The 27,529-nt window shown below is 37.9% G+C and overlaps 1 protein-coding gene across 1 annotated transcript in view; it reads right to left on the bottom strand.

Annotated features, from left to right (window-relative positions):
- The window catches only part of Smyd4-3 (SET and MYND domain containing, class 4, member 3), a 148,087-nt gene that overhangs the window by 105,322 nt on the left and 15,236 nt on the right, over positions 1–27,529 (bottom strand). The window contains exon 2 of the mRNA XM_067151401.2: positions 15,155–15,299. Coding sequence (XP_067007502.1) covers positions 15,155–15,299 — 145 coding nt within the window. The remainder of the gene's footprint in view (positions 1–15,154; positions 15,300–27,529) is intronic.

Here is a 27,529-nt window from a genome sequence, read left to right as displayed (position 1 = left end):
ACTTCTTTAAGTGGTCCGAACAAATGGAAATCGCAGGGCAATAAGTCCGAGCTGTAAGGAGGATGATCAATTGTAGCCCAGTGCATTTCCTGTAGCATGGAGACAGTTAGAGCTGCAGTATGGAGCCATGCATTGTCGTGGAGGAGGATGACCTGTCGAATCGGTTGGTCTCGCCTTTTGCGGCAATATGCAACCCTCGTCTTGTTCAATAGCTTGCAGTAGTAAGCAGCATTGATTGTGCGTCACTCATGCAAAAATACAAATCAGCAAAATGCCTCGCCGATCAAAAAAAAAACTGTTGCAAGAACCTTGCCAGCTGATAGTCGAGTCTTGGCTTTCACTGGTGCTGCCTCCCCTTTCCTCCGCCACTCCTGACTGGCTTGTTTGGATTTGGGAGTGTAGTGGTGGGCCCATGTTTCATCACAGGTGATGATCCGACTCAAAGACCTTCTTCTGCAAACCTTGCTGAAAGCCTCTGAGAGACTTCCAAATGTCTCAACTTCAGATTTTCGGTCAAAAGGCGAGGGACCCATCTGGAAGACACTTTACGGAACTGTAGGTTGTTTGTGATGAATGCTTGACAGCTCACATAACTGATTCCGACTTGTTCTGCAATTTCTGATACTGTCGTCCGTCAATCGTCGTCAATAATGTCTTTAACCGCATTAATGTTTTCGACTGTAATACTGGTCCGAGGACGGCAATCGTGTTGCTGATTTTCTACACGTTCTCGTCCTTCCTTGAACTTTTTATGCCAGGCAAACACACGTGTCCTTAACAATGTTTGATCACCGAACTGCGCAGTCAATCTCTGGCAAATTTCCGCCACTGTAACTCCTTCATGAGCAAGAAATTTTATAATTATGCATTGCGCAGTGGAGAGGTACACCTGTTGCTGCGACGTTGTGAGCATTACTGACGAAACGCTCTCCCGACTCCTAACGGTCCTGCCTAAGCAAAACAGAAGCGCCAGGCCAGTCCTACCAACTGTTGATGTTCAGGAACGAAAATCGTGTTTATGTTTGATTGACCTTCGTAGTTATATCTTGTGACGTAATTCAGGGGATTAGTGATGACAGTGCAGTGGTACTTGATCTCTCTTGGAAAACTTGTAATACGAGGCATGTGGGAATTTCTAAGACTATTTGGTGCTATGCAAGGGGAGACCCGTAGGTTTTCAGAAGTATTTGAGGTTGTGTTATACTAATTGGTTAAAGGAGGGCAAGGGGATGGATGACATTTGGGAGAACTTCAAAACCATGGACTGAATAAATTAGTTCCCAAAAGGATAATTAGGGAAAATTCAGATCCGCCATACTACACCGCAACTATTAGGAAACTTAAACATAACACTAGGAGAGCATTCAACAGCAGAAATAAAAACAATGTGTACAAAGTGGAATATAGAAGTTTGGTGAATCTTTTGCTAGCAGAAAAGAAAGTGGCTGAAGAGAAATATCTTGGCAATATCTTAAACGAAAATCAAAATTCCTGGAACCCTTTTTAAAAATATATATACGAAGATTGAAGGGAGAGAACAAGTCATTTCCTTCTCTTTGTATAGGAGGGGATTTATTGGCGACAACAGATATAGATGAAACGGAAGCATTAAATAAGCACCACGGAAAGGTTTTTAATATGGAAGCACAGTTATTCAGGAACAATTTTCCAAAAACAAATAATGATTTCCATATTAAAGCTTCATTATTGCGTATTGTATAAACTCAGAAGAAGTAAATCTTGTGGGCCAGATTCTATTTCCGGAGAAGCACTTAAACTCAGGGTTAAAGCAATCCTACCATATTTAATAAGAATATTTAATATATCACCGAACAATACAAAGGTTCCGGAAGACTGGAAATCGGCCATTGTAGTTCCTATTCACAAAGAGGGTGACAAGAGTGACTTGAATAACCACAGACCGGTAAGTTTGACATCAATTGTATGCAAAGAAATGGAGCAATTAATAGTACCTAATTTGAGGTTAAAATGGTACTCTTCTTGAATGATATTGAAGGGGCAGCGTGATTTTAGGGAAGGCTTCTCCTGTGAAAGTCAGTTCTGTTCCGTATGTCAAGATATATTGGGTAAGCTCGACAGTGGGTCAAGGACTGATGCAATAATAATTGATTTTCCAACGGCATTCGATCTTGTGCCACATAACATCCTCCTTAACAAGTTAGCGTGTACGAGCACTGACATCAGAGTTGCAAAATGGATACAAGAACTCCTCAATGGAAGAACTCAGAGGGTGCGTGTGAGAGAAACACTATCTTCTCCAATAAGCGTTACGTCTGGTGTGGCCCAGGATAGCGTTATTGGGCCAGTTATTTTCATACATTTCATGAATGATATGCCTGATTCGATAATTTGAAAGTGCTCCTCTTTACTGATGATTGCGTCATATCCAGGAGATAAAGACAGAGGATGAACTATTGCTTCAGTAGGATTTAGATATGATTGAAAACTGGGTGCATGAAAATTGAATGAAAATCCACAGCGGAAAAAGCAAGAAATTGTGTTTCACTAAAAAAGAAAATGTCAGGAAAGAGGGATTGTAAAATTGGAGGAGAAAGTGTTGTTGAAGTTGATAGTTGTAAGTACTTAGATCTTACTATTAAAAAAGACTTAAACTGGTCAGAGCAAGTGGAAAATGAACTTAAGAAATCCTGGAGATTGTTACATTTTATTATGCAGAATCTCAAGAGAGCTAATTCTGGTGCCAAAAGTAAAGCTTATAAATGCTTGGTAAGACCGATTCCCGAATACAGATCTGCATGCTGGGATCTGCAGGGTGGGTTTAATAAATTCTCTAGAAAAAGTTCAAAGAAGAGCGATGCGTTTCGTAACCAGGAATAGGAGGTATACCATTAATTGGGAAAGTCTTGAATCTAGAAGTGTAGTGATTGTTTAGAATTGAAACTCTGGGGAATTTTATATCATGTATTTATTTATTGTTTTCTGAGGGTTTATGTTTTTTGTGTATGAATTTTGGATTTATTTAATTTTGATAGGGCTTTCGCCAGATCGGCGTGGGATGTTTCAGGTTTCATAATATTGCATTAATTTTGAAGTTTCTGGATGTTATGCAATGTTCTTTATCAGCACTAATTACTGGTCCCTAATTGGGTATAATAAAAATTGTTGTGATTGGTGGGCGAAGGAAAAGAACGGACACTCATTGGTTGTTTTATGATTTCCTAATTTCCGGAGAGAAGCGCTTCGCTAGAGCCTAGCTCTTCCGAGGCGTCTTTGAATCGTGACCACTGAAGGGAGAAGTTGCCTTTTGCAGCTGACGGGTCTTCTTGGCCCCTCCAACTGGTAAGCACTTTGTTGTTTTTCATTTGTCAGGTTATCTTCAAATGTAGTATTCCATTTAATTTCGTTTGCCGGAACTTACCCGTTTTTTCCTTCAATTGCCAAAATTTCAGTAAAGTGACTTAGCCTACCGGCAAGTCATATCAGAGTTGTATTAAGAGACATTTCCCATTTTGTTTCTTGATTTTATAAATTAGATATTCAACGCCTTTCGATGTAACCGTAAAATGTAAATTTCCCCTTGGGACTGTCTCATTTATCCCGTTTCATCTTAGTGTATTCCCATTTAGGATGGGCACCCTTTCTCAGAAGCGTTTTTGAGGGTGTAGCCTCCTAAAGGTGTCCTGCACTAGGATATATATTTTATAAGTTGTTTCCCTTTCTTACATGTACATACTTATGACTGTATAATGTTACTTTCCTTTTTCTTTCTGTCAGTATTGTATCATTTAAATGTTTCGCCATGAACAGTGGAATATAGTGTGAGGTGTTCAGACCTAGAGGTTTAAATAACCTAAATTTTACCCTCGGGGTAAATAGTAAACATTTTTAATTACCAGTTTCGATTTTTAAAGGTATTTTGTTTGATTATTTGTGCTCTAATTTGAATATAAATTGTTAAGTAAACTTATGAATTTAAAATTACTATTGATTTCACTTCTTCAGCATTGCCCTTTCACCACCTGGATATGGTTCCCAGCCACTTCCCAATTATCCTTTCTTAGCCGCCATGTTGGTTAACCTGTTTGTTATTGTTTTCGGTGCTTAATGTGTGTATGGTTTCAATTTCATACATATTATCATGTCTCTTTGCGTTAATTAGTGTTGGTGTGTAATGAGGTGGTTGCACAATGGTAGCAATTATTATTATTATTATTATTATTATTATTATTATTATTATTATTATTATTATTATTATTATTATTATTATTATTATTAGACATCGTTATGCCCTACTCAGGAGCACAGTTGAACTTACTTAGCTGATGTGTTGGCCTTCTTTTCCTCCCAAAATCTCTTCATCCTCTCGCTGAGCTTCTTCCTTCGTTCTTCTGTCCAAGTTATAGTAGCTCTGGTGTTGGGTTTGTCTTCAAAGTGGTGATTGTCGATTTTGGTTCTGAATTTACATCTGTCCTGTACAATGTCTTCTGAGATGTTGATTTCCTGGAAATCTGTTTCATTTTTATGAAGCCAGCTGTTCTTGGTTTTTAATGAAAGGGCCAGGTTGAGAATTCTTTTAGTTAGCCTCTTAGTGTTCATTCTGATAATGTGTCCATAAAATTTCAATCGTCTTTTCCGAAAAGTGTGAGAAATTTTTTCAGAATGACAATATATGTCCTGGGATGATTTTTTTCTCCATATTCCATCTATACAAACTGGGCCAAAAATTTTTCATAAAATTTTCCTTTCTTGTTTCTTAATGTCTTTGGTTAAAGATCCGCCACCAATGATTAAGGTTTCTGAGGCATATAATGCTTCAAGTGTCTAAGTTTTGCATTCTGAGGTATTGATTTTTTATTATACCTGTTCCAAGTGATCCTGTATGCTTTCTGTAATTTGGAAATTCTTTCTTTATTTGCTTTGTGGTTTAAACCAGAGGGCTGGATAATTTTGCCCAAATATTTAAATTGGTTAACTTGAATAATGTCCGCCTCTGTAGTGTAACGGTTAGTGTTATTAGCTGCCATCCTCGGGGGCCCAGGTTCGATTCCCGGTACTGCCAGAAATTTAAAACTGGCAGGAGGGCTGGTATGTGGTTGATATGGTACACCCTATGGGGGTGTGCGTGAAAAGAGCTGCACCACCTCGGGATGAGGACACGAATTTACTTTTTACTCGAATAATTTTGCCGAATTTAGTTATCATAGGTTGTCCATCTAAGTATCATGAGGCTCCTTCCATGTACTGAGTTTTCTCATACGTAATTTGAAGTCCCGCTTTGATGGCAAATTCATGTAGTTTTTCAATGGAATGAATTGCTTCATGCCTATTATTGGAAAGGATTGCTATGTCATCAGCAAAGGCCAGACATTGTACATGAATTCTGTCTTTACATAGTCTTCCGAGGGTTATTCCTTTAGTTTCCTTTTCCCAGGTCCTGATTACTTTCTCAAGTATCAAGTTAAATAGTAACGGCGATAAACCATCCCCTTGACGGACCCTGGTGTTAACAGGAAAAGGAATTTAACTTTTGAAGTAGTCCAGTTAATGTTTGTTTGATTAATTCTCTTGTTTTTTTATCCACTTGAAATTCTTCTAGCGTATTGAAAAGTGTTTATTATTATTATTATTATTATTATTATTATTATTATTATTATTATTATTATTATTATTATTATTATTATTATTATTATTATTATTATTATTATAAACTATTACTTGTAACCTTATTTAACCCAGAGGGTACAAGAATAACTAGAGCTCGCCTGTGTGGTCTTTATAACAGCTATACAGGAAGGGCTGCATGGAGTAGTATCAGGAATAGGTTGGAACCTTCCTCATACTTATCGAGAAATGATCATAAGCATAAAATTAGGGCCAGAAATCAGCATACAGATGTGGGCAAGTTTTCTTTCATAAGCAGAACCATAAGGGATCGGAATAAATTACCTGCAGCAGTCTCTGATAGATTCCCTTCCAGTATCAAGTCATTTAAGAAAACCATTAGTGCTAGTGTAAAGTGAAAAGTAATAAATTACAGACACTAAATTCGTGATTTTCTTCTTGGTTTAGATTGTGAAACTAGTAGGGTTTTTTTTTTGTATTCTCTTTCCAGGGAATTGCTTGTTGTACTCATGTTGTTGTTGTGGGTAGTACTGTAAGCTGTAGTGTTAAGCACTGGGAAATACTTAAGATGTGTGTGAATTTGTATATGATGATGATGGATTTAAAATTTTAAATTTAAACTAGTAGTATATGGTTCATGGTGTGGGTTACTGTAGTCACGTCTTAGTTCATGAACCATGGGCAACGGCTGAGTGGCCTAGTAAATGGTCCTGAGAGTCGGGATACCAGTTGCTATGGAATGGGAGTGGGCATCTTGGACATATTCTGAGTCATGGCCCCCCTTTTGCTCAGGAGGCTAGGACTATACAAGTCACTGGTGGTCCATAACATGTTAGAGGAGAGATCCTCACTTGGACTAGTGCAAGTAGGGTAGCATCCTGCTTCATGAATTTACTGAGCTCAGAACATTTTAAGCAAGCCTCGGACCTATGGGAGTAACGGAGTCCCACTCCCATTTGACAGGCGAGGGACTCCTTGGAAACAACTTGACAAACGAAATGGAATTCGATGGGGAGCTATCAATATTAATAGGGCTTATGGAAGAAAGAAAATAGAACTGGCTGAGTCAGCAAAGAGGATGCATCTGGATGTGCTAGAAGTAAGTGATATTTGGGTAAGGGGAGATAACGAGGAAGAGATAGGAGATTATAAAGTGTACTTGACGGGTGTTAGAAAGGGAAGGTCAGAGTCTGGGGTAGGGCTCTATATCAGGAATATCATTGCACGCAACATAGTTTCTGTTAATCATGTAAATGAGCAAATGATGTGGGTAGATATGTCAGTTGGAGGAATCAGGACTAGAATTGTCTCCATGTATTCACCATGTGAGGGTGCAGATGAGGATGAAGTTGACAAGTTTTATGAAGCATTGAGTGACATCATGGTCAGGGTCGACAGCAAGGATAGAATAGTGCTGAAAGGGCGTATGGCTTTTAGTGCCGGGAGTGTCCGAGGACATGTTCAGCTCGCCAGGTGCAGGTCTTTCGATTTGACACCCGTAGGTGACCTGCGCATCGTGATGAGGATGAAATGATGATGAAGACGACACATACACCCAGCCCCAGTGCCAGTGAAATTAACCAATGATGGTTAAAATTCCCGACCCTGCCGGGAATCGAACCCGGGACCCTTGTGACCAAAGGCCAGCATGCTAACCATTTAGCTATGGAGCCGGACAGAATAGTGCTAATGGGTGATTTCAATGCGAGTGTTGGGAATAGAACTGAAGGATATGAACGGGTGATTGGTAAATGTGGGGAAGATATGGAAGCTAATGGAAATGGGAAGTGTTTGCTGGACTTCTGTGCTAGTATGGGTTTAGCTGTTACGAATACATTCTTCAAGCATAAGGCTATTCACCGCTACACATGGGAGGCTAGGGGTACCAGATCCATAATAGATTATATCTTAACCGACTTCAAATTCAGGAAATCTGCTAGGAATGTACGAGTTTTCCGGAGATTTTTCGATGATACAGACCATCTGATCTGTAGTGAACTAAGTATCTCGAGGCCTAGGGTAGAGAAAGTGAAATCTGTCTGCAAATGAATAAGGGTAGAATATCCCCAGGACGAGGAAATTAGACAGAAGTACATGGATATGATTAGTGAGAAGTTTCGAACAGTAGACAGTAAGCAGGTTCAGGATATACTGTAGAAAGTGAATGGGTGGCATACAGGGATGCTGAAGTAGAAATAGCAAGAGAATGCCTAGGAACAACTGTGTGTAAAGATGGGAAAAGGCGAACATCTTGGTGGAATGATGAAGTGAGAGCAGCTTGTAAACGTAAAAAGAAGGCTTATCAGAAATGGCTCCAAACAAGGACAGAGGCAGACAGGGATTTGTACACAGATGAAAGGATCAGAGTGAAACAAATAGTTGTTGAATCCAAAAGGAAGTCGTGCGAAGATTTTGGTAATAACCTGGTTAGATGGAAGAGAAGGCCTGAAGGCCTTAATCTTGCCAGGTAAAATAAAACATTACTAAACTAAACTACTAAGCAGCAGGGGAAACCTTTCTCGACTGTAATAAAGAATCTTAGCAAGGGAGGAAAAAAGGAAATGAACAGTGTTTTGAGTAATTCTGGTGAACTCATAATAGATCCCAGGTAATCACTGGAGAGGTGGAGGGAATATTTTGAACATCTTCTCAATGTAAAAGCAAATCATTCTGGTGGTGTTATGAACAGCCAAGCTCATGGGGAGGAGGAAAAGGATGTTGGTGAAATTACGCTTGAGGAAGTGGAAAGGATGGTAAATAAACTCCATTGTCATAAAGCAGCAGGAATAGATGAAACGAGACCTGAAATGGTGAAGTATAGTGGGAAGGCAGGGATGAAATGGCTTTATAGAGTAGTAAGATTAGCACGGAGTGTTGGTAAGGTAGCTTCAGATTGGACAAAAGCAGTAAGTGCACCTATCTATAAGCAAGGGAACAGGAAGGATTGCAACAACTATCGAGGTATCTCATTGATTAGTGTACCAGGCAAAGTATTCACTGGCATCTTGGAAGGTAGGGTGTGATCAGTCGTTGAGAGGAAGTTGGATGAAAACCAGTGTGGTTTCAGACCACAGAGAGGCTGTCAGGATCATATTTTCAATATGCGCCAGGTAATTGAAAAATGCTACGAGAGGAATAGGCAGTTGTGTTTATGTTTCGTAGATCTAGAGGAAGCATATGACAGGGTACCGAGGGAAAACATGTTCGCTATATTGTGGGACTATGGAATTAAAGTTAGATTATTAAAATCAATCAAAGACATTTATGTTGACAATTGGGCTTCAGTAAGAATTGATGGTAGAATGAGTTCTTGGTTCAGGGTACTTACAGGGGTTAGACAAGGCTGTAATCTTTCACCTTTGCTGTTCGTAGTTTACATGGATCATCTGCTGAAAGATATAAAATGGCAGGGAGGGATTCAGTTAGGTGGAAATGTAGTAAGCAGTCTGGCCTATGCTGACGACTTTGTCTTAATGGCCGATTGTGCCGAAAGCCAGCAGTATAATATCTTGGAACTTGAAAATAGGTGTAATGAGTATGGTATGAAAATTAGCCTCTCGAAGACTAAATTGATGTCAGTAGGTAAGAAATTCAACAGAATTGAATGTCAGATTGGTGATACAAAGTTAGAACAGGTCGATAATTTCAAGTATTTAGGTTGTGTGTTCTCCCAGGATGGTAATATAGTAAGTGAGATTGAATCAAGGTGCCGTAAAGCTAATGCAGTGAGCTCGCAGTTGCGATCAACAGTATTCTGTAAGAAGGAAGTCAGCTCCCAGACCAAACTATCTTTACATTCGTCTGTTTTCAGACCAACTTTGCTTTACGGGAGCGAAAGCTGGGTGGACTCAGGATATCTTATTCATAAGTTAGAAGTAACAGACATGAAAGTAGCGAGAATGATTGCTGGTACAAACTGGTGGGAACAATGACAGGAGGGTACTCAGAATGAGGAGATAAAGGCTAATTTAGGAATGAACTCGATGGATGAAGCTGTACGCATAAACCGTCTTCGGTGGTGGGGTCATGCAAGGCGAATGGAGGAGGATAGGTTACCTAGGAGAATAATAGACTCTGTTATGGAGAGTAAGAGAAGTAGAGGTAGACCAAGACGACGATGGTTAGACTCAGTTTTTAACGATTTAGAGATAAGAGGTAGAGAACTAAATGAGGCCACAACACTAGTTGCAAATCGAGGATTGTGGCGATGTTTAGTAAATTCACAGAAGCTTGCAGACAGAACGCTGAAAGGCATAACAGTCTATAATGATAATGTATGTATGTAACTAGTAGTATTTCTTGTAATATTTTCTTTCCAGGGATTTGCTTGTTGTATTCTTGTTGTTGTTCTTGTAGGGTAATTATGTTTTTAACTTTACTTTATTATCATTGTAATGTTAAGCTAGTAGTAAGCTCAACCCATAGTATTGTAAGTCATAGTGATAAGCACTGGAAATACTTAAGTTTTGTATGAAATTTTATATGATGATGCTGGATTTAGAATGCTAAACTAGTAGTATTTCTTGCAATGTTTTTTTTTTTTTTGCATGCAATTGCTTGTTGTACTCCAGTTGTTGTTGTTGTTGGGTAGTTAGGTTTTATGTTTACTTTATTATCACTTGTAGTGTTAAGCTAGTAGTAAGCTTAACCTATAGTATTGAAAGCTGTAGTGTTAAGTACTGGAAATACTTAAGTTGTGTGTGAATTTCTATATGACGATGCTGGATTTAAAAATTTAAACTAGTAGTATTTCTTGTAATATTTCCTTTCCATGGAATTATTGTTGTTGTTGTTGTTGTTGTTGTCGTCGTTGTTGTTGTTGTTGTTGTTGTTGTTTTTGTTGTTGTTGGGTAATTATGTTTTAACCTTACTTTATTATAACTTGTAATGTTAAGCTGGCAGTAAGTTCAACCTATAGCATTGTAAACCATAGTGTTAAGTACTGGAAATAATTAAGTTGTGTATGGAATTGTATATGATGATGCTGAATTTAGAATGTTAAACTAGTAGTATTTCTTGTAATATTTTCTTTCAATGGAATTGCTAGTTGTACTGTTGTTGTTGCTGTTGTAGGCTAATTATGGTTTAACTTCACTTTAATTCTCTAGCTTCCTTTTTAATATTAATGTGTAATATTTTTAAGATTGTATTATGGCTGAGGATGCCCTATAAAGGAGGGCGAAACATGTCCCGAAAGTGTTAAGTGTTAATATGTATTTGTAACCACATATAAGTGGACATAAAGTATTGAATAGGTGGTTTAATAAATACTTTCATTGGTTTTTAAGTCAGAACAACTTTCAATACGGATTTGTCATGAGGTTTATAACATGAAATAATCTTCACCTTTTTCATGAGATATTCTCGTAATCACGTCTTCAGTACTTTTTTCTTGCCATTCATTGGAAGATTTCTCTTTGTGAGTTCGTATATGACTTTTTGTACAGATATATTTTCTAGTATCACTTGCATTTTGTTCTATTTCACACGTACACTCATATTCAGTCAAAAATTATTCTTACATCCTAGTCACGGTCGCCAATTGATGTATTTAAAGATAAAAATTTCATGGTGTTCCGTATTGAAATGTATCACAATTAAATTGAAATAACAAATAACGTAGTTCAACCTATTCAATACAAATAAATTAAAAATGTAGTGTTACGTTTTTATATTTACTAAATTGTATTGTGACTTTGCGGCTGATAACATATGCATGCTGCCTCACTTAACTGTTCACCTCTTCTCGTAAACATTTTGAGACAGTGCCGAAATTTGCGTGTGTAGTGCTACTATTCAGAAGATCATGCCTTACTTCATATAAGTGACTGACCTTCTACTTCTAGATTTTACGATTTAAATCGCACAGTGCCAATCCCCATTATGTTATTTTGCCTCTTCAACAGTTTTTGTGAAAGACTCATTATTTAATTTCTTATTTACCCCTGCATTGTTTTTGCATTTTATTCGGCTGATGATGACCCAGATTGGAGTCGAAACCGGTACCGCTTCCGCTTATAATTAAATAGAAATGTAACATTACATTTCTCATTTATTTGTATTGAATAGGTTGAACTACGTTATTTGTTATTTCGATTTAATAGTTGATGTATTCACAAAGATGCACACAAAATGCTATCACTTGTGTACATTGTTTTATTTACAAGTTATTTACACAAATTCACACGCATAAACTAATAAGCTGCCATCTTAAAACAAAACACGAAAAATAAGGAGAGACTGCAACAGATGCATGTCGACTACCAACCCAACAAAACCGATTCACATACTTGACTTCAAACACTTGGCTAACATGACTTCCACACAAGTCTCATCAAAACAACCCCACTCTCAGTCACAAGACTGCCTCTTTATATACGTTGCCTGACCAGGCTTCTAGAAGAATATGACACAACATATCATCAGCGTTCAGGCAGAAGTGATTAATTGGACTTAATTACTTAATATGTAACATAGTAGAAGACATAGCAAAAAGAACCAGCCCAAATGGTGCGATAGCCTTGCAGTCATAAAGAATCATATATCACTGATTTCTTAAAACCAATTTATCTCAAAACTATGCTTTTGGACTTGGTAACTTCTGCCAGAATGCTGACGATATCTTCTCGTAAATTTGAGAATTTCCAATATCCTAGTTACAATGTAAGGAACTTTCTACATATTTCTGGTCACATATAGCATTGTTCTGGACTTATTACAGTGTGTTGTACAACGTTACATTGGATTATACATCATATATACAGGTAATAATAAATTATATACTATTAATTCCATGTTTTTACATTAAATAAACTCATATTAATATGTATATACAGCAAATGTTTCATGACATAACCTCACAAATAATATAATTGTCCATACATAAATACATAAATGATAATAATACTAATAAATGGATGTACATACTTCATACCCATACCTTAAAAGTCATAATAATAATAATCATAAAAATCAATACTTGCATTATTTACCCATGGATTAAAGAATATTGTTTCCACTTGCATCATAATAAAGGCCTGCTAATTGGTGTCATCCTTGTGTTGGTTCAATCTGACCCAGGCTTTACAACTTTCTTCTATGGCCTGGTTGCATTCTGTGATCTACCAGGAATGCTTGCCTTTGCTGGATGAGGTAGGAACAGTTTCTTGTTCAGCGTCTAGTAGAGGTTTCTACAGAGCAGGCCACCCTTGTTTCTGTGTGCTTCTCCTGAGGGTGGTCTGGAAGTCATAGTCCTCATCACGCTGTTACAGGATGTCGAACCTGGGTATCTTAGAGCTCTTTGTGATAACGGGTGATCTCCTCAAGAGTTTTAGGTTGGTCTTTACTATGGAGAGGTAGTGGTCAGAGTGTAGGTTCAGTACCTTGACATTCTGTATTTCCCTGTGGTGCCTCTTGTCCATAGCCATGTGGTATATCTATAATTCACCTAAAATTAGGTTTGGGCTCTTCCTAGGTAGGTGTTTGTAGATGGATGACTTTACGACTATATTTGTTGCAGAGGTCTGTGAAGCACTCTCCATTCCAACTGGTCCTCACATGGGCTGGGTAGAAGCCCAATATCCTGCAATATTTTTGTTCCTTGCCAACCTGTATGTTGAAATCAGTGTGGTGGTATGGGATCTTATCTAGGGCTTCTTCTAGGATGTTCTAGGTTTTTCCTGTCTGTATTGTTTGTGGGTATGTAAAGGTTCCCTATCATATAACTCTGCTGTGGAACCTGAAGGGCAGTGAGGGGGTCTTTCCATTTGGCAAAGTGAACCCTATTATGTGATCGATTATCCTATGGTGTACACCAAAGCCAATACCTACAGTAGGGGTGGAACTATGTTCATCATCCTGTTACTTGGTTTCCCTTTGTAGATCATGTATCTTTGGGATTCCAACACATCTTCCTCTATGAACCGAGGCTCCTGACGTACTGCTACCTTGATGTTGTACTTGTCCAGCATGTCAAGGACGTGTTTGTGTTTATTCACTTTGAGGAAGGAGTTGATGTTTACTGTAGCTAGGTGGCTGATAATTTTCTTGTTTTTCTCTTGTTGTTTATATGGAAGCAGTAATGGTAGAGTACCTACATGAAAGTGCAAGCTCATCAGAATCCGATGTCGTGCTGGCACCATCACAAGCAGAGGTGGATTGGTTACCACCAAGGTTCTATCTGTTAATATTCCTCTTAGTGCCAATTCCAACGAGCATGTATGTATGTATGTATGTAGGCCCAGCCATGGGTAATGGGTTGTTAATTTTCAAGATTGCTGGTCTCGAGGTTTATTTATCAACTGCTACAAACATGTGGTACAGACACTGTTAGGATACCACCACAGACATGTGAAACATTCATGTCCTCTGTCCATTTTAGGCATGGATAATAGGTTGCCTTCTTTGCCAAATCTGCCATAGTGAAGTCTGTCTTCTTCACCTTCACCATCATTGACATCTTCACCATAATTCTACAGGGTGATGAGTTTATGTGTCATTTTCTATAAAAAGGCCTCATCAAATCTCCTAAGGGAGAGCTCTTCTGTTCGAAGCTGTTGATTCACCCTTAGTTTGGCAAGTTTGGTATTGGCCACCTGATTCTCAGCCTGACCATTGCAGGTAGCAGGATTGCTCCTCACCTGATTAAATAATACAGAGCCTACTGTGTTATTATAATAGTTGTGATTCTTCAGAGGGAGGGAAGAAGGTTGCATGTCTCATTTCAGATGGCAAAAGGCTTAAAGTGTCTTAATCCTTATGCTGTGTGATTATTTTTGGACTTGTTTAAAAAGGAATACAATATTATAATGCAAAAAAATATTATGTTATAAAACATGCTGTATTCTATGTACTGTATGGTAGGTACTTATTTTATCAGGTGACAGGAACCATCTCAAGTAAATTCTGACTATTGATGGACTACAACAATGCATTCTTGTTGACTAAAGACAGTGACTTCAGGCTTTGTTACTTGATAACAACAGAGTTAACTACTATCGATAATAACATACAATGCACAAGTTGTCAATACAGTGGCACCAAGAGTGTATTTTTAGTTGAAAGATTAAAGGAAAGCAACACGGCAAACTGTGACATTGTTACTATAGTGGACTATAGTTGAATGTCGCAGCTTAAATGTTAAACTTATTCAGAGTTTTATCACTAGATAGGTATTGCATTACCGTACTGAGTTTTATCACTAGATAGGTATTGCATTACTGAGCAACTAGAACTTGAGTTTTGTTAGCACATTGATAGTGCTTGGCCAATATGAAGATGATTGTATTTAACTTTTCAGACAAGCTGGATTTTTTAAGCTTTATTTTTTAAGTATTTTACATAAATACTGTATAATTGTTGCACCTGTGAAAACCGCTATATGGTAATATTTTTGGTGAAATACTGACCCGAAGCACATATATTATTAAAAGCAAGAACTGAACCTTAGATTACAGAACCTTACCGACCAAAGTTCTAAGCTATATTTCACATAGTGGTTTCTGCAGGTGCAACGATGGTATGTAAGTATATATGTAGGTATAACTGTTACCTATCAAAGATCTTGTAGCGTAATTCTTGAGGATAATTAAGAGAGATAGCAAATGCTACATCCTGAAGTGCCAGCAAATGATGCTCCAAGTGATAGAGTGCTGCTGACCGATTGGCAACTGCTACTGCCAAATCCTGACCTGAGCCTGTAACATGTTAGTGCAGTTATCAACCATCAATATTTCCATAATAAACACAAAAACACAAGCCAAAGCTTCTTTAGGATCAGTAGCTAGTCATTATGTTATATATCCATTGGCTTAAAAAACTGCACACCAAGAGGGAAACATTGGATTCAAATGAAATTTTATTAGTGTAATGGTACAGACAAAAGAAATAAGTTATCACAACATTAGGAAAATGTTCTGCTGACCTTTAAGTTTTTACCATTAATATCTCTTTTTATTAGTGGTAAATAAATGGCATATGGCTTTTAGTGCCAGGAGTGTCCGAGGACAAGTTTGGCCCGCCAGATGCAGGTCTTTTGATTTGACATTCGTAGGCGACTTGCACGTCATGATAAGGATGAAATGATGATGAAGAAGACACATACACCCAGCCCCCATGTCAGAGAAATTAACCAATTATGGTTAAAATTCCCGACCCTGCCACAAATCGAACCCGGGACCCCTGTGACCAAAGGCCAGCACGCTAACCATTTAGCTATGGAACCGGACTGTATTAGTGATGTCAGCAAAGAGCAGCATGGAATTGTACAGAATTGTGATGTATAGTCTTTAACAACAAATTACCCTTTCTTGTTTCCAAAAACAACAGCCTGCCCCTCTTTTAACATTTTTCCAGCTTCCCATGGTAGGTTTGAAATTTTTCCAAATCCTCTGCAGCCTTTTTGTACACTACTACATTTATGTTATCTGCACAGAATTTTTCCACACTTGTGAGCAAAGGTAATACTGGGATATCTATTTCTTATTTACACTGCAGAGGAACCATAGAAAACAATTACTCAAAAGTAAAAATGGAAAGGGAAATGAAAGATACCTATGCAAATATAAACTAGCTGTAGGCCTATTACCTATCACTGAACAACTTACGAAACATAGTGTTAGGAGAAGATAATTAGATAACACTCATATGGGCCCTCAAAATATGAGCAGGGGACAACACAATTTTGTACCTTACAAAAACAATTACAACAAAAATAACCACCTCCATCACCAGTTAACTTGTTTCCATGACAAATGAATAATATTTCTATGTCAGCGATATTCACCATTGATGGACTTATAGAGGAATAAATGTATTTAATATGGATGATCAGAAATTGCGTTTAATGCAACTTTTATTATTTTAACTTTTTAGATGGAACTAATAGTTCCAAGATTTGGAAGTGTGTGAAAATGTAATAATCGTGGATATCTCCACTGTTATTCCCCGTATAGTAAACGCACATGAAACATAAAATAATGGAAATTATTTTGCATAACTTTTATTAAACCATATATATATATTGTACCAGGAAAGCCTATGTCCTGGCCCATATCAATCGAAAGAAACGTTATTCCAGCATAAAATATCCGTCCGACGTATGAACATTTAAATAAAGGAATGTTCCAGCATGTCCCAGACTTCACGAGTGCACTAGGCGAAGTCAAGTGACGTCACCTGTCGCTCGAAGCTCACCTCCCCTAGAGATATTTCTCGAAAAGAATTTTCTTTTCGCAAGCTTTTCAATGCCTTAACCAATTTCAACGGGACAAACGCTGAATCGTAGCGGATGTCATAAAAGTTAATCCCTGTGAATTTCGAATTAATCCATCCCATGGTTGTTGAGCTATAATAATTTAAAGTCTAAGAAAACTATACACTCACGGTCACATGGCCAAGAGAAACCACCCCTCCCAGCGCCAGCATATATATGTCAAGGCTAACAAGCAGAGCAGCGCAACCACCCCTCCCAGCTCCAGCATATATATGTCAAAGCTAACAAGCAGAGCAGTGCAGTACAAGGACGAGTACACAGATGTGTCGTACAGTATGTTCGCGCAGTCACGGTGAAAGTACTTGCCGTCGCGTTTCCGGAACACGAAGTTATATCGCCGACAAAATTATAAAAGACGTCGCACTGTATTTAGTACATCGTGTCGCGACTACAGTCTAATTCTAAAGACATTTGAGAATATAATACGAGTGAACTTATTGAAGTGCAAATACCAAATATTTAACGTTCATTACGTGTGGACTTAGTTTACTTCTCATGATATTGAACTTCTAGAGAAACTAATGTGTAGAATCACCAGAACTCATTTCTTTTCGAGTATTGAACTGTATTTCTTTATTCACGCCATATTAGTATACGACTTACAGTAGTAATCTGGGTGAATACTAAGAACTTTTTCTGAGGTAATATGACGTTATAATAACAAGATAATCAGAAAATAATCCTTAGTGACTTAATGACCGTGTTCAAAGACTGTGATTATAGACTATGATTTGCCTTTTCAAGTGTGAACTGTGTAATTATAGACATTTCAGTAACGACTTTAAATAGTATTTCATACAGGAAGGACTGTGATTATTCATTTAACGTCTTAAAGTTCAATTACGCCATAAACTGTGTTCAACAGTAAATGACAGTGTCAGTGATAACTACTCGCACTAAGTGAATTTTTCGTGTGCGAAAAATCACCTTAACAAGCTGCAATTCTACACGATCCAGTTCCAGCCGTCATCACCTCATCGGGGGACGTCAACATGGTGTGTTAAGGGAACACCGCCGATCCTGATTCTCCACGGAACATTCCAGATGTCCATCTTTCAACATTTGTAGCAACATTTCTTTCATTAAGTGAGTAGTAACAAACCGACTAAAATTTTCTCATTAATTTTGAACAAGTGGAAACTTCAATGCCGCGTGTGAACAAATATTTCAGAGTTCTCATAGTTTCTCAGAAGTGATTAATTTAATTTCAAATTTCATTTTCATATCTCATAGAAAGACTTTAGGCTTTTCAAGTGTGCTATACATCAAGGTTTACAAACTGAAAAACTGAAAACTTTTAACAGAAATTTAATTTCTCATGTCAATATGCAATTACAAGTGTGTGCTCATATTTAGAAAGACTTTAGGTGGAAATCTAATACCTCGTCTTCTCACATATGAAAGACTTTGGAATCAGTGATATTCATTTAATTTTCATGAACAGAATTCAGGAAGATTACGTTCAAACTTTCAATTTCAATGCCAGATTTGAGTCCAATAATCACATTGCAGGGTGAAGAATTAATAAATTGTTAAGAAAGAAAATGTTTAACCATCTATTATTCGCTCTGCGAGTCTATCCTACTCTGTATCGGCTCCAAAACCAAGTTCCACTCCCTGAGGTCCTACTCATGCCCTTTCCCCAAAAACTTTTCCTGGTACAATATATATACATTATTCTATAGGAGTGACACATACAACATGCCTACAGTACGGCACGGTAACGTTCATTTTCCTTTACACATCGCCATAGGAAAGTGAACAAAATGAAAATTGTTGTGGTTGACTGCATATCCGTATGAGGCTAAGAGGTGCGACTAGTCTTGAGGGGAAATAATGAACAGGAACAGCATTATCAGATATGTGGTATTAGAACTAGGCCATCAATATACAGTTTTGCAATACAGCTAATATTAATGAATAAATATGACATTTCCAATGTTGATAACCTTAATGTTGCTATGCCACTAAATTGTAATCAAATAATATATATGGCTGTACCTTAATTAAGGCCACAGCCGCTTCCCTCCAACTCCTAGACCTTTCCTATCCCATCGTCGCCATAAGACCTATCTGTGTCGGTGCGACGTAAAGCCCCTAGCAAAAAAAATATATATATAGCCTAATGCCGTGCACAACCTGGCTATCCTTGATCTTAAATATCAACCAAGTTTTGAGATATTCTGTTTGAGCTGTTTTCCTGTAATGTCATAACAGACAGACAGACAGACATTGAACTGAACCTTTAAGTCACTTCAAGTGAGGTTTCACCTGTACGTGAAGCCTCTGAGCACGTTAAACTAAGTCATTCTATCTCTTCCCAGCCCATTTAGATTCTGTCACTGGAGTCTCTAAAACATAGTTCTACAGTATTCCAACATGCTATTGGGTTGCTAGAATGAACACTTTTTCATGATCTTCAAGAAGGTGGCAAATACTGAAATATGAATTTTAACATATGCTATTGTGGTTGCATCCTGTGAGAGTTGAACTCCCCCAGACTTTGTCATTAAAATATTTCTTTTTCAAAAATAGTTGTTGAGGGTAAAGATTTGCTTGTGCTAGGCATCTGATAAGAGAAATACTGTGTTTAGTGAGACTATAACATGTTTCTGAATGGGGGACATGGAAGCTGTCAGATCTGCTCATGCTTGTCTAATAACAGACAGTTCTCCCTCCTGATAAATGACTGGAATTGTTCAGTACTGGATTGTCATACATGAGTATTTTCACATGTCTACTGTTCCAAACATATTCTGACTTTGAATTGTTCAAAATGCAGTTGATTTCATGACTACACTTCCTTTGGAAGCCCGGTGATACAGACAGCTCTCTCAAACTCTGTCATGTGATATCGCATGTATCTTCTAGGCATCCCTCTTGTTCAGGGATCATGCCTGAAAGGTTCATGAATGTCAAATAACATGTGCTTCTCTGAGGATTGTTTGTATAAGCCATGCGAAGAGTTACTGAAGTGCTTCTGTATAATCTATATGCATGGCTGTAACACAAAAGTATAATAGCTGTCATATATTAATGACTTCGCAGTAAAAACTAAATTTTGCTTTTACTGGATACTTATGAGGGGCATTCAATATATAATGCAACACATTTTATTTCTCGGCCAATTTCGGTTTTAAAAAATTGGAATTTTGTTTGGGACATCTTTGAATATTTTCGCTTCATCTCGTGGTGTTTCATTAATTTCTGATAGGTGGCAGTGCTATAACTAGCTTTCAAAATGGCGTCTGTTAATGGAGGTGCATACCAAACAGTGAGGAGGTATCGAGTTTCTTTTGGCAGAAAACCAGAGTATCACAGATATTCATAGGCACTTGCAGAATGTCTACAGAGACATGGCAGTGCACAAAAGCACAGTGAGTCATTGGGCAAGGCATGTTTCATCGACAGAACAAGGTCAAACAAACCTGTCTGATGTCCCGCGTGCCGGCCGGCCGTGCACAGCTGTGATGCCTGCAACGTTGGAAAGTGCGGACACCCTATTCGACGTGATCGGCGGATCGCAGTCAAACACCTTGCTGCTGAACTTGACATTTCTGTTGGTAGTGCTGACACACTTATCCACCAGTTGGAGTATTCGAAGCTTTAATCCTGCTGGGTTCCTCAACACCTAAAGGAAGACCACAAAGAGCAAAGAAGAAATATCTGTGCAGAATTGCTTGCTCGTTATGAGGCTGAAGGTGACAATTTCTTGTCAAACATTGTCACAGGTGATGAAACATGGATTCATCACTTCAAACTAAAAAAAAATAAAAAGGCAATCCATGGAGTGGCACCATACTAACTCTCCCACGAAGAAAAAGTTCATGACTACGGTCTTCTGAGACTCTGAAAGGGTTATTCTGTTCGATATCCTCCCTCATGATGAAACGATTAATTCTGAAGTGCATTGCACTACTCTAAGGAAATTGAAGAAACAACTTCAGCATGTTCGTAGCCACAAAAGTGCAAACAAACTTCTCCTTCTCCATGACAATGCAGGACCTCACACTAGTCTACGCACCCAACAGGAGCTCACAAAACTTCAGTGGACTGTTCTTCCTCATCCACCCTACAGTCCGGATCTTGTGCCTTCTCACTTCCATGTGTTTGGCCCAATGAAGGATGCACTCCGTGGGAAGATAGATAGATTATGTATTAATCACCAACAGGCTATTCCCAAATACAGATGGCGTACTACACCTATAATCTATTTCCTATAACTAACTTGTTATATACATATAATTTACATATTATTTACAAAGAATCACAAATTATAACGTAAAATAATTAACATCTTACAATACTACATAGTGATCTATTATTTTTCCATATGTAATACTGTCTTTCTAATTGTCTTCATATCAGAACAGAAGCACTATGTGGATGATGGGGAAGTTATCGATGCAGCACGACGGTGACTCTGACATCAACTGGTTAAGTTGTACCATGCAGGCATACAGACCTTCGCATTGCGGTGGTGTAAGGCTGTAGCACTGAACACAGATTTTGAAAAATAGGGTATTGTAGCAAAAGCATTGGGGGATAACACGGTGTATTTGAATCATCAATAAAACCAACCTGCTAATTAGAAAAATGCGTTTATTATATATTGAAGTCCCTTCATATATGTCACTCAGTACATTATACTGGGCTCAGATCCTGTATAGAGTACTTTTGTTTGTTGATAAATACAGTGAATTCATTCTCTGGAGTTCCAATAATTCAATTAGGATCTTTTGTGGTAACATTTTCCATGCCTCATTGCACCACGTCGGCCTTTCACCACTGAGTTCCGTAGTTCAAGTCCCGGTCACTCCATGTGAGATTTGTGCTGGACAAAGCAGAGGCGAGAGATGTTTTTCTCCGGGTACTTCAGTTCTCTGTCATCTTTCATTCCAGGAACACTCTCCACTATCATTTTATTTCATTTCATCTGTCAGCCATTAATCATTGCCCCAGAGGAGTGCGACAGGCTTTGGCAGCCAGCACAACTCCTATCCTCGCCACTAGATAGGGGCTTTATTCATTCCATTCCCGACTCAGTTGAATGAATGGAAACAGGCTGTAGAATTTCAGTTTTCATTTATGGTAATACCTGGATTGTTCTCTGCAGGAAGACTTTGCTATTATAATATGCCTGCAAATGTGAGATTTTGGCCTGTAACTTTCTGAATCTATTGCCCATGTATGTACACAATTTGTGATTAACTTAAAAATAATGAAAATATATTATCCATCGTCTTCACCACCAGAGTCTGATTCTAAATCTTTAGGAAGAGTGGACTCATTAAACAGTCATTAAGCAACCCAAGATTTAATCTTCTATATAAATAAAATCATAATGACCGTGTGTCTGTACATTGACTATTTTGGCAAAATTTCCATATAGTTATCCGTTTCAGGTGTAATAATGACCATCTGCATATTTTTTTTAGCTTTGGTGTCTGTTTGTCTTTTTGTTTGTCTGTTTGTCTATAAGTTGAAAACTACTGGATATACTTTTACCAAACTTCATATTTAGAATCCACCTGTCCTTGGGTAGTTTTCAAGGCCAGTAGTGTATCTAAATCCCTGAACTGACAGGGGGTTTATACAAAGCAGAAACCATGATTCTGCACTCCCACGACATATACACAACCAAACTTCACGGATATCTACCTGACTTAATGGAAATTAATTTCTAAACCTTTTTTCTCATGTGCATTATTTTACTACGTAGATTAATAAGGGAGATATCATTAACAGACCGTTTTTCGGTACAAGTCCACTGGACTTAACTCAAGAGTGCGTGCATGTAGAGCGTATTTCTTATAACTTGAAAACTACTGCAGATATTTCAACGAAACGTTATATTTAGCATCCACCTGTCCAAAGGTAGGTTTTAAGGCCCATACCAATTCAAATTCCTGGAACTGACTGGATGTTTATAGGGAACCAAAACAGTGATTTTACTCTTCCACAATATATACGAGCAAGACCAATCTGATTGGAAATCGACCAACCTTTATGGAAATCCATTTGTAAAACTTTTTTTTCGTGTGCATTTTTTTGACAGGAGGATTAAAAAGGGAGATATCATGAACAGTCGGTTTTGCAGTCCAAGTCCAGCGGACATAGCCCAAAAGGTGTTGTACGTGGAGCAGATTCCTTGTCTATCTACATAAATAAAATCGTAATGACTATGTGTCTGTGCATTGACTATTTTGGTGAAATGGTCATACAGCTATCCGTTTAAGGGGTATTAATGACCATCTGTATATTTTATAGCTATAGTTTCCTAAAGTCCTAAATTTAACCCCGCTTGCCCAAAACCGAGACTGTGGCACAATTTGCCAGACGAGCTAGAAAATTGAAATTAGGCAAAATTATACGTTTCAGCTTGTAACTGATGGAAAACTTCCAGGATCTTAAAAATTTTTCACATTTATCTCCGAAGACGGTGCAGACTTTCGTTTCGAGGTATTTTGGGGCTAAACGGCAAGTCCTATCACAAAACGAATGGCACAATCTCTGTTCAATTTATTGTGATCTATAACTTTGGTCCTACGACTTTTTGTTGTCTCTCTCTCTCTCTCCCTTATATATTAGATTTGGCTTATTTCTCGACTGTTCGTAAATTTTGTGCTTTTTACATGTGTATTACATAGTTTGACACACTTATAGGAAATAAAGAGTCTTCAAATTTGGTGTGCACATTGACACGATCAAAGGCCATATGTGTTCCAAATTTCATGATGCTAACTTATACATAAGTATGCAAAAAATGATGTAAAATATTAAAAATATACCCAAATTTCACCCTATTCAAATTTTCGAACTCAATCTAACCCATAAATATGGGAGATACGAGAAAATGTGTTAGAAACAAACATGTAGAAGGAGAAAGGGGACATCTGAAGGTACAAACTGTTTCTTGATATGGTGTACCGTTTTGGAGTAGTAAATCTCGAAGTGGAGGTGTGCACTTTTAAACGTGCTCATGCTTATCTGTCATCTATATACGAGGGTCGAGTCATAAGTCATGGCAACTTCTTTTTTCTCGCGAACAGGAGACAACAGGGAAAATCTAAGATATGCATTTGGATATAGGGCATGGATGTAGTGCCTGAAGACAAATGCTGACTTCAGGAGATTCTCGTAGGAAAGTGACAGAACACAGGCCATTGGTAAACAGTGCTTTATTATGGTATAGACAGCAAATACACAAGACTACATAAAAAAGGACAGATCTCCACTGGTTACAGACCTTCGAAATAATCACCCACGGTTTCCACTGTGTGTTGCCAGCGGTGGGGCAGGCGCTGAATACCATTCGCTGCATGTGTATCGCTAACGTGTGACACCTCTCTCCAAAAGGCTGTTACGATGTCCTCTTTGTTGAACATCTCCACCCACCTCGCCACTGTTCTATAGGGCATGGCATGCACACCTAATGCTTCCCGCAGCTCTACATGGCATTGGCGTGCATTTCTGCCACGGAGAACTGCTATTTTAATATACGATCGTTACTCCTGCTTGTTGACTTCCATTTTGTGATGCTCTCACTCACGCACTGAACTTGGGGGCATGCTTAGACCCACACTGTTGTTTTACATACACCATCTAGTAACATCATACACAAGTACATACTGTACGTTTCCAAATGCATATCTTAGATTTTCCGTGTTGTCTCCTGTTTGCAAGAAAGAAAATAGTTGCCATGACTTATGACTCGATCTACGCATATAAAAGCAAGTCGGTCTGGAGTAATCTACATATAAAGGTATAAAAGTGAAAATAGATGTGAATTAATGAAGCACTTACAGAAATCTCTGAAATTTGAAACTTGGCACCGGAGATGCTGATCACCCCAGGATCCCTAGAGAGATGGAAAATTCTCAAAATTTCCTGAAGGGGGCATGCTGGGGGCAAGGTTTCAAATTTTGGGCTCAGCATAAGAACGCAGTCATATAATTTACCCAAAGTGACAACCTATAGGTTTCATGGGCTTAAAAAATTTTCAGGAACTGCCTAATTTTTATCCCCCTTCCCCCAAATCAAGATGGCACCACAATCTGCCACCAGATGTGTTAGAAAATTGAAATTTGGCAAAATTATAGCTTTTAGCCCGTAACCAATGCAAAAATTCCAAGATGTTCAAATTGTTCACTTTTTACCCCCCAAAAATATTGAAATATGGCAGCAATTTTAATGACTGTGCAGGCATTCCTTTTGAGGTATTTGTTGGATAAACGGTACATCGTATCACAAAACGGATGGCACTATCTTGGTTCAATTTGGAGTGATCTACAACTTTGGTCCTATAACTTTTTGACGTATGTCTCTCCCTTATACGTTAGATTTGGCTGTATTTCTGGATTGTTTGTAAATTTGGCGAGTTTTACATGTATATTTCATTGTTTGACACGCTTATAAGAGAGTTAGAGTCATCAGGTTTGGCGTGTACATTGAGAAGACCGATCGCCAAATGCGAGCCAAATTTCATGATTCTAGCTTGCACATATGTATGCGAAAAATAATGTAGAATGTTCAAAATATGCCCAAATTTCATCCTATTCAAACCTGTAAATATGGGAGATACAAGAAAATGTTTTAGAACCAAACATGTAGAACAATAAAAGTGGTGTCTGATGAAGCAAACCATTTGTCGATATGATGTACCCTTCAGGAGCAGTAAATCTGTAAATAAATATCAATCCAGAAAGGTGTGTCTGTCATTATTATTAATACTTTAGAAATTGATAGTGACTGTAAGCAGGAGGGCATCTCCTGTTGTAATCAATTCTCCCCACATCTTACTCAGACTGGCAGTAGGAATGTTGTCCTTCTCCAACTCCCGTGTAACTGGCATTAGTAAGGAGGGCCTACCATTTTAATGAAGAATTCCCTTCTCGGTTTAACTAGCAGAAGGCAATGGAGCATGCAATTTTGACCAAATCTCCCCTATCCGATTCTGTCTGGCAGTAGGCAAGGGTGCCCACCATTATAAACAAGTTTACCCATTTAAAATGTGACTGGCATTAGGAAAAGTGGCCTGCTATTATAATTGAAATTCACAAACTCGAGTTTTACTAGCAGTGAGTTGACTGGCATTAGAAAAAAGGGCCTGTCATTATAATGATACAGCATAACTCAATTTCGACTGGCAGTCATGAAGGTGCCCGCCGTTATAATGATAACCCCTCAACTGGAATATGTCTGGAAGTAGGATAGGGGTGGCCAGCCATTTTAAGGAAAACTCTCCAAATCGATTTTGACTGGCAGTAGACAAGGCAAGCTCACTTGCCGACTGAAATTCACAATCAAGTTGGGAAGTTTCATTATAATGACAGGCCTGCCATTATCATCTCAGCTCTACATCTTGCACCTTACACGGGAAAGAACGTATGGGAACCTTCCCACAGCGTTTCCTCGATAATGCTAAGTGGCATGCAAAATTTAATAAAATCTCAACCACCGCGTGTAAAGTAATTTACGTAGAAATCCATATACGATGTAAAAAACCGTAGCAAAGCATGGGCACATTTGCTAGTGAAGTAAATAAATGTTTTTCTTAACTTGGAGAACCAGGTTAAAAAAAAAAAAACAATACTGGAACCACCCATACACAAGTACCACACATGAAATATACAAACAATCTGATTAACTATTTACTGGTTATCTTTTACAACCTGTTAGTTTATGGTATTCAAAATGCCACATTACTCACGTTATTTTGCACTAGGAACAACTACATAATTGTAATATAATCTACATATATAAAAAATAACTTGTCCTGACTGACTGACTGACTGACTGACTGACTGACTGACTGACTGACTGACTGACTGACTGACTGACTGACTGACTGACTGACTGACTGACTGACTGACTGACTGACTGACTGACTGATTCATCATCGCCGAGCCAAAACTACTGGATATAAAGAAATTAAATTTTGGGGATACATTCATATTACAATGAGGTGCTTACTAAGGGAGGATTTTTGGATATTTCATCGCTAAGGGGGTGAATTTTCAAAATGAGTGTGTCTATATCTTGAAAACTGAACAATTTAAAGACATGAAAATTGGTGTTTGGAATCTCCTTTAAAAATAAAGAAACACACATTTTTTGTTTTTGGAAAATCCTGTTAATGGGAGTGAAAAAAGGTGAGAAAAGGGTTGAATACCTTTTATGTTGATACTTATATCTCAAAAACCAAGAATGTTACATTCATGAAAATTGGTATATGAAATCTCCTTTAAAAATAAAGAAACATTTGTTCTTAGCAAATCTACTAAGGGGTGGTGAATAGGAGTGATAAAGGGGGTGAATTCTTAAGGTGAGTATATCTCAAAAACATAACATGTTACAGACTTGAAAACTGTTATTGGGAATCTCCTGTAAAAGTAAAGGAACATGCATAATTTGTTTTCTGAAAATCCACTTAAGGGGAAGTGTTAAAGCGGGTAAATGTTTAAAATGAGCATATATACAGTATATATTAAAAACTTAACAAATTACAGACGTGAAAATTGGTATTTTTATTATCATTCTTTTTATGTGGATACTTATATCTCAAAAACTGAAGATGTTATAGATATGAAAATAGGTATTTGGAATCTCCTTTAAAAATAAAGAAAAACATATTTTCTTTTTCAGAATATT

The sequence above is a fragment of the Anabrus simplex genome, chromosome 1 (genome assembly GCF_040414725.1).
Source record: "Anabrus simplex isolate iqAnaSimp1 chromosome 1, ASM4041472v1, whole genome shotgun sequence".
Taxonomy (NCBI): domain Eukaryota; kingdom Metazoa; phylum Arthropoda; class Insecta; order Orthoptera; family Tettigoniidae; genus Anabrus; species Anabrus simplex.
Note: the sequence above shows the minus strand (reverse complement) of the source record. Positions and strands in the feature narration are given on the sequence as shown.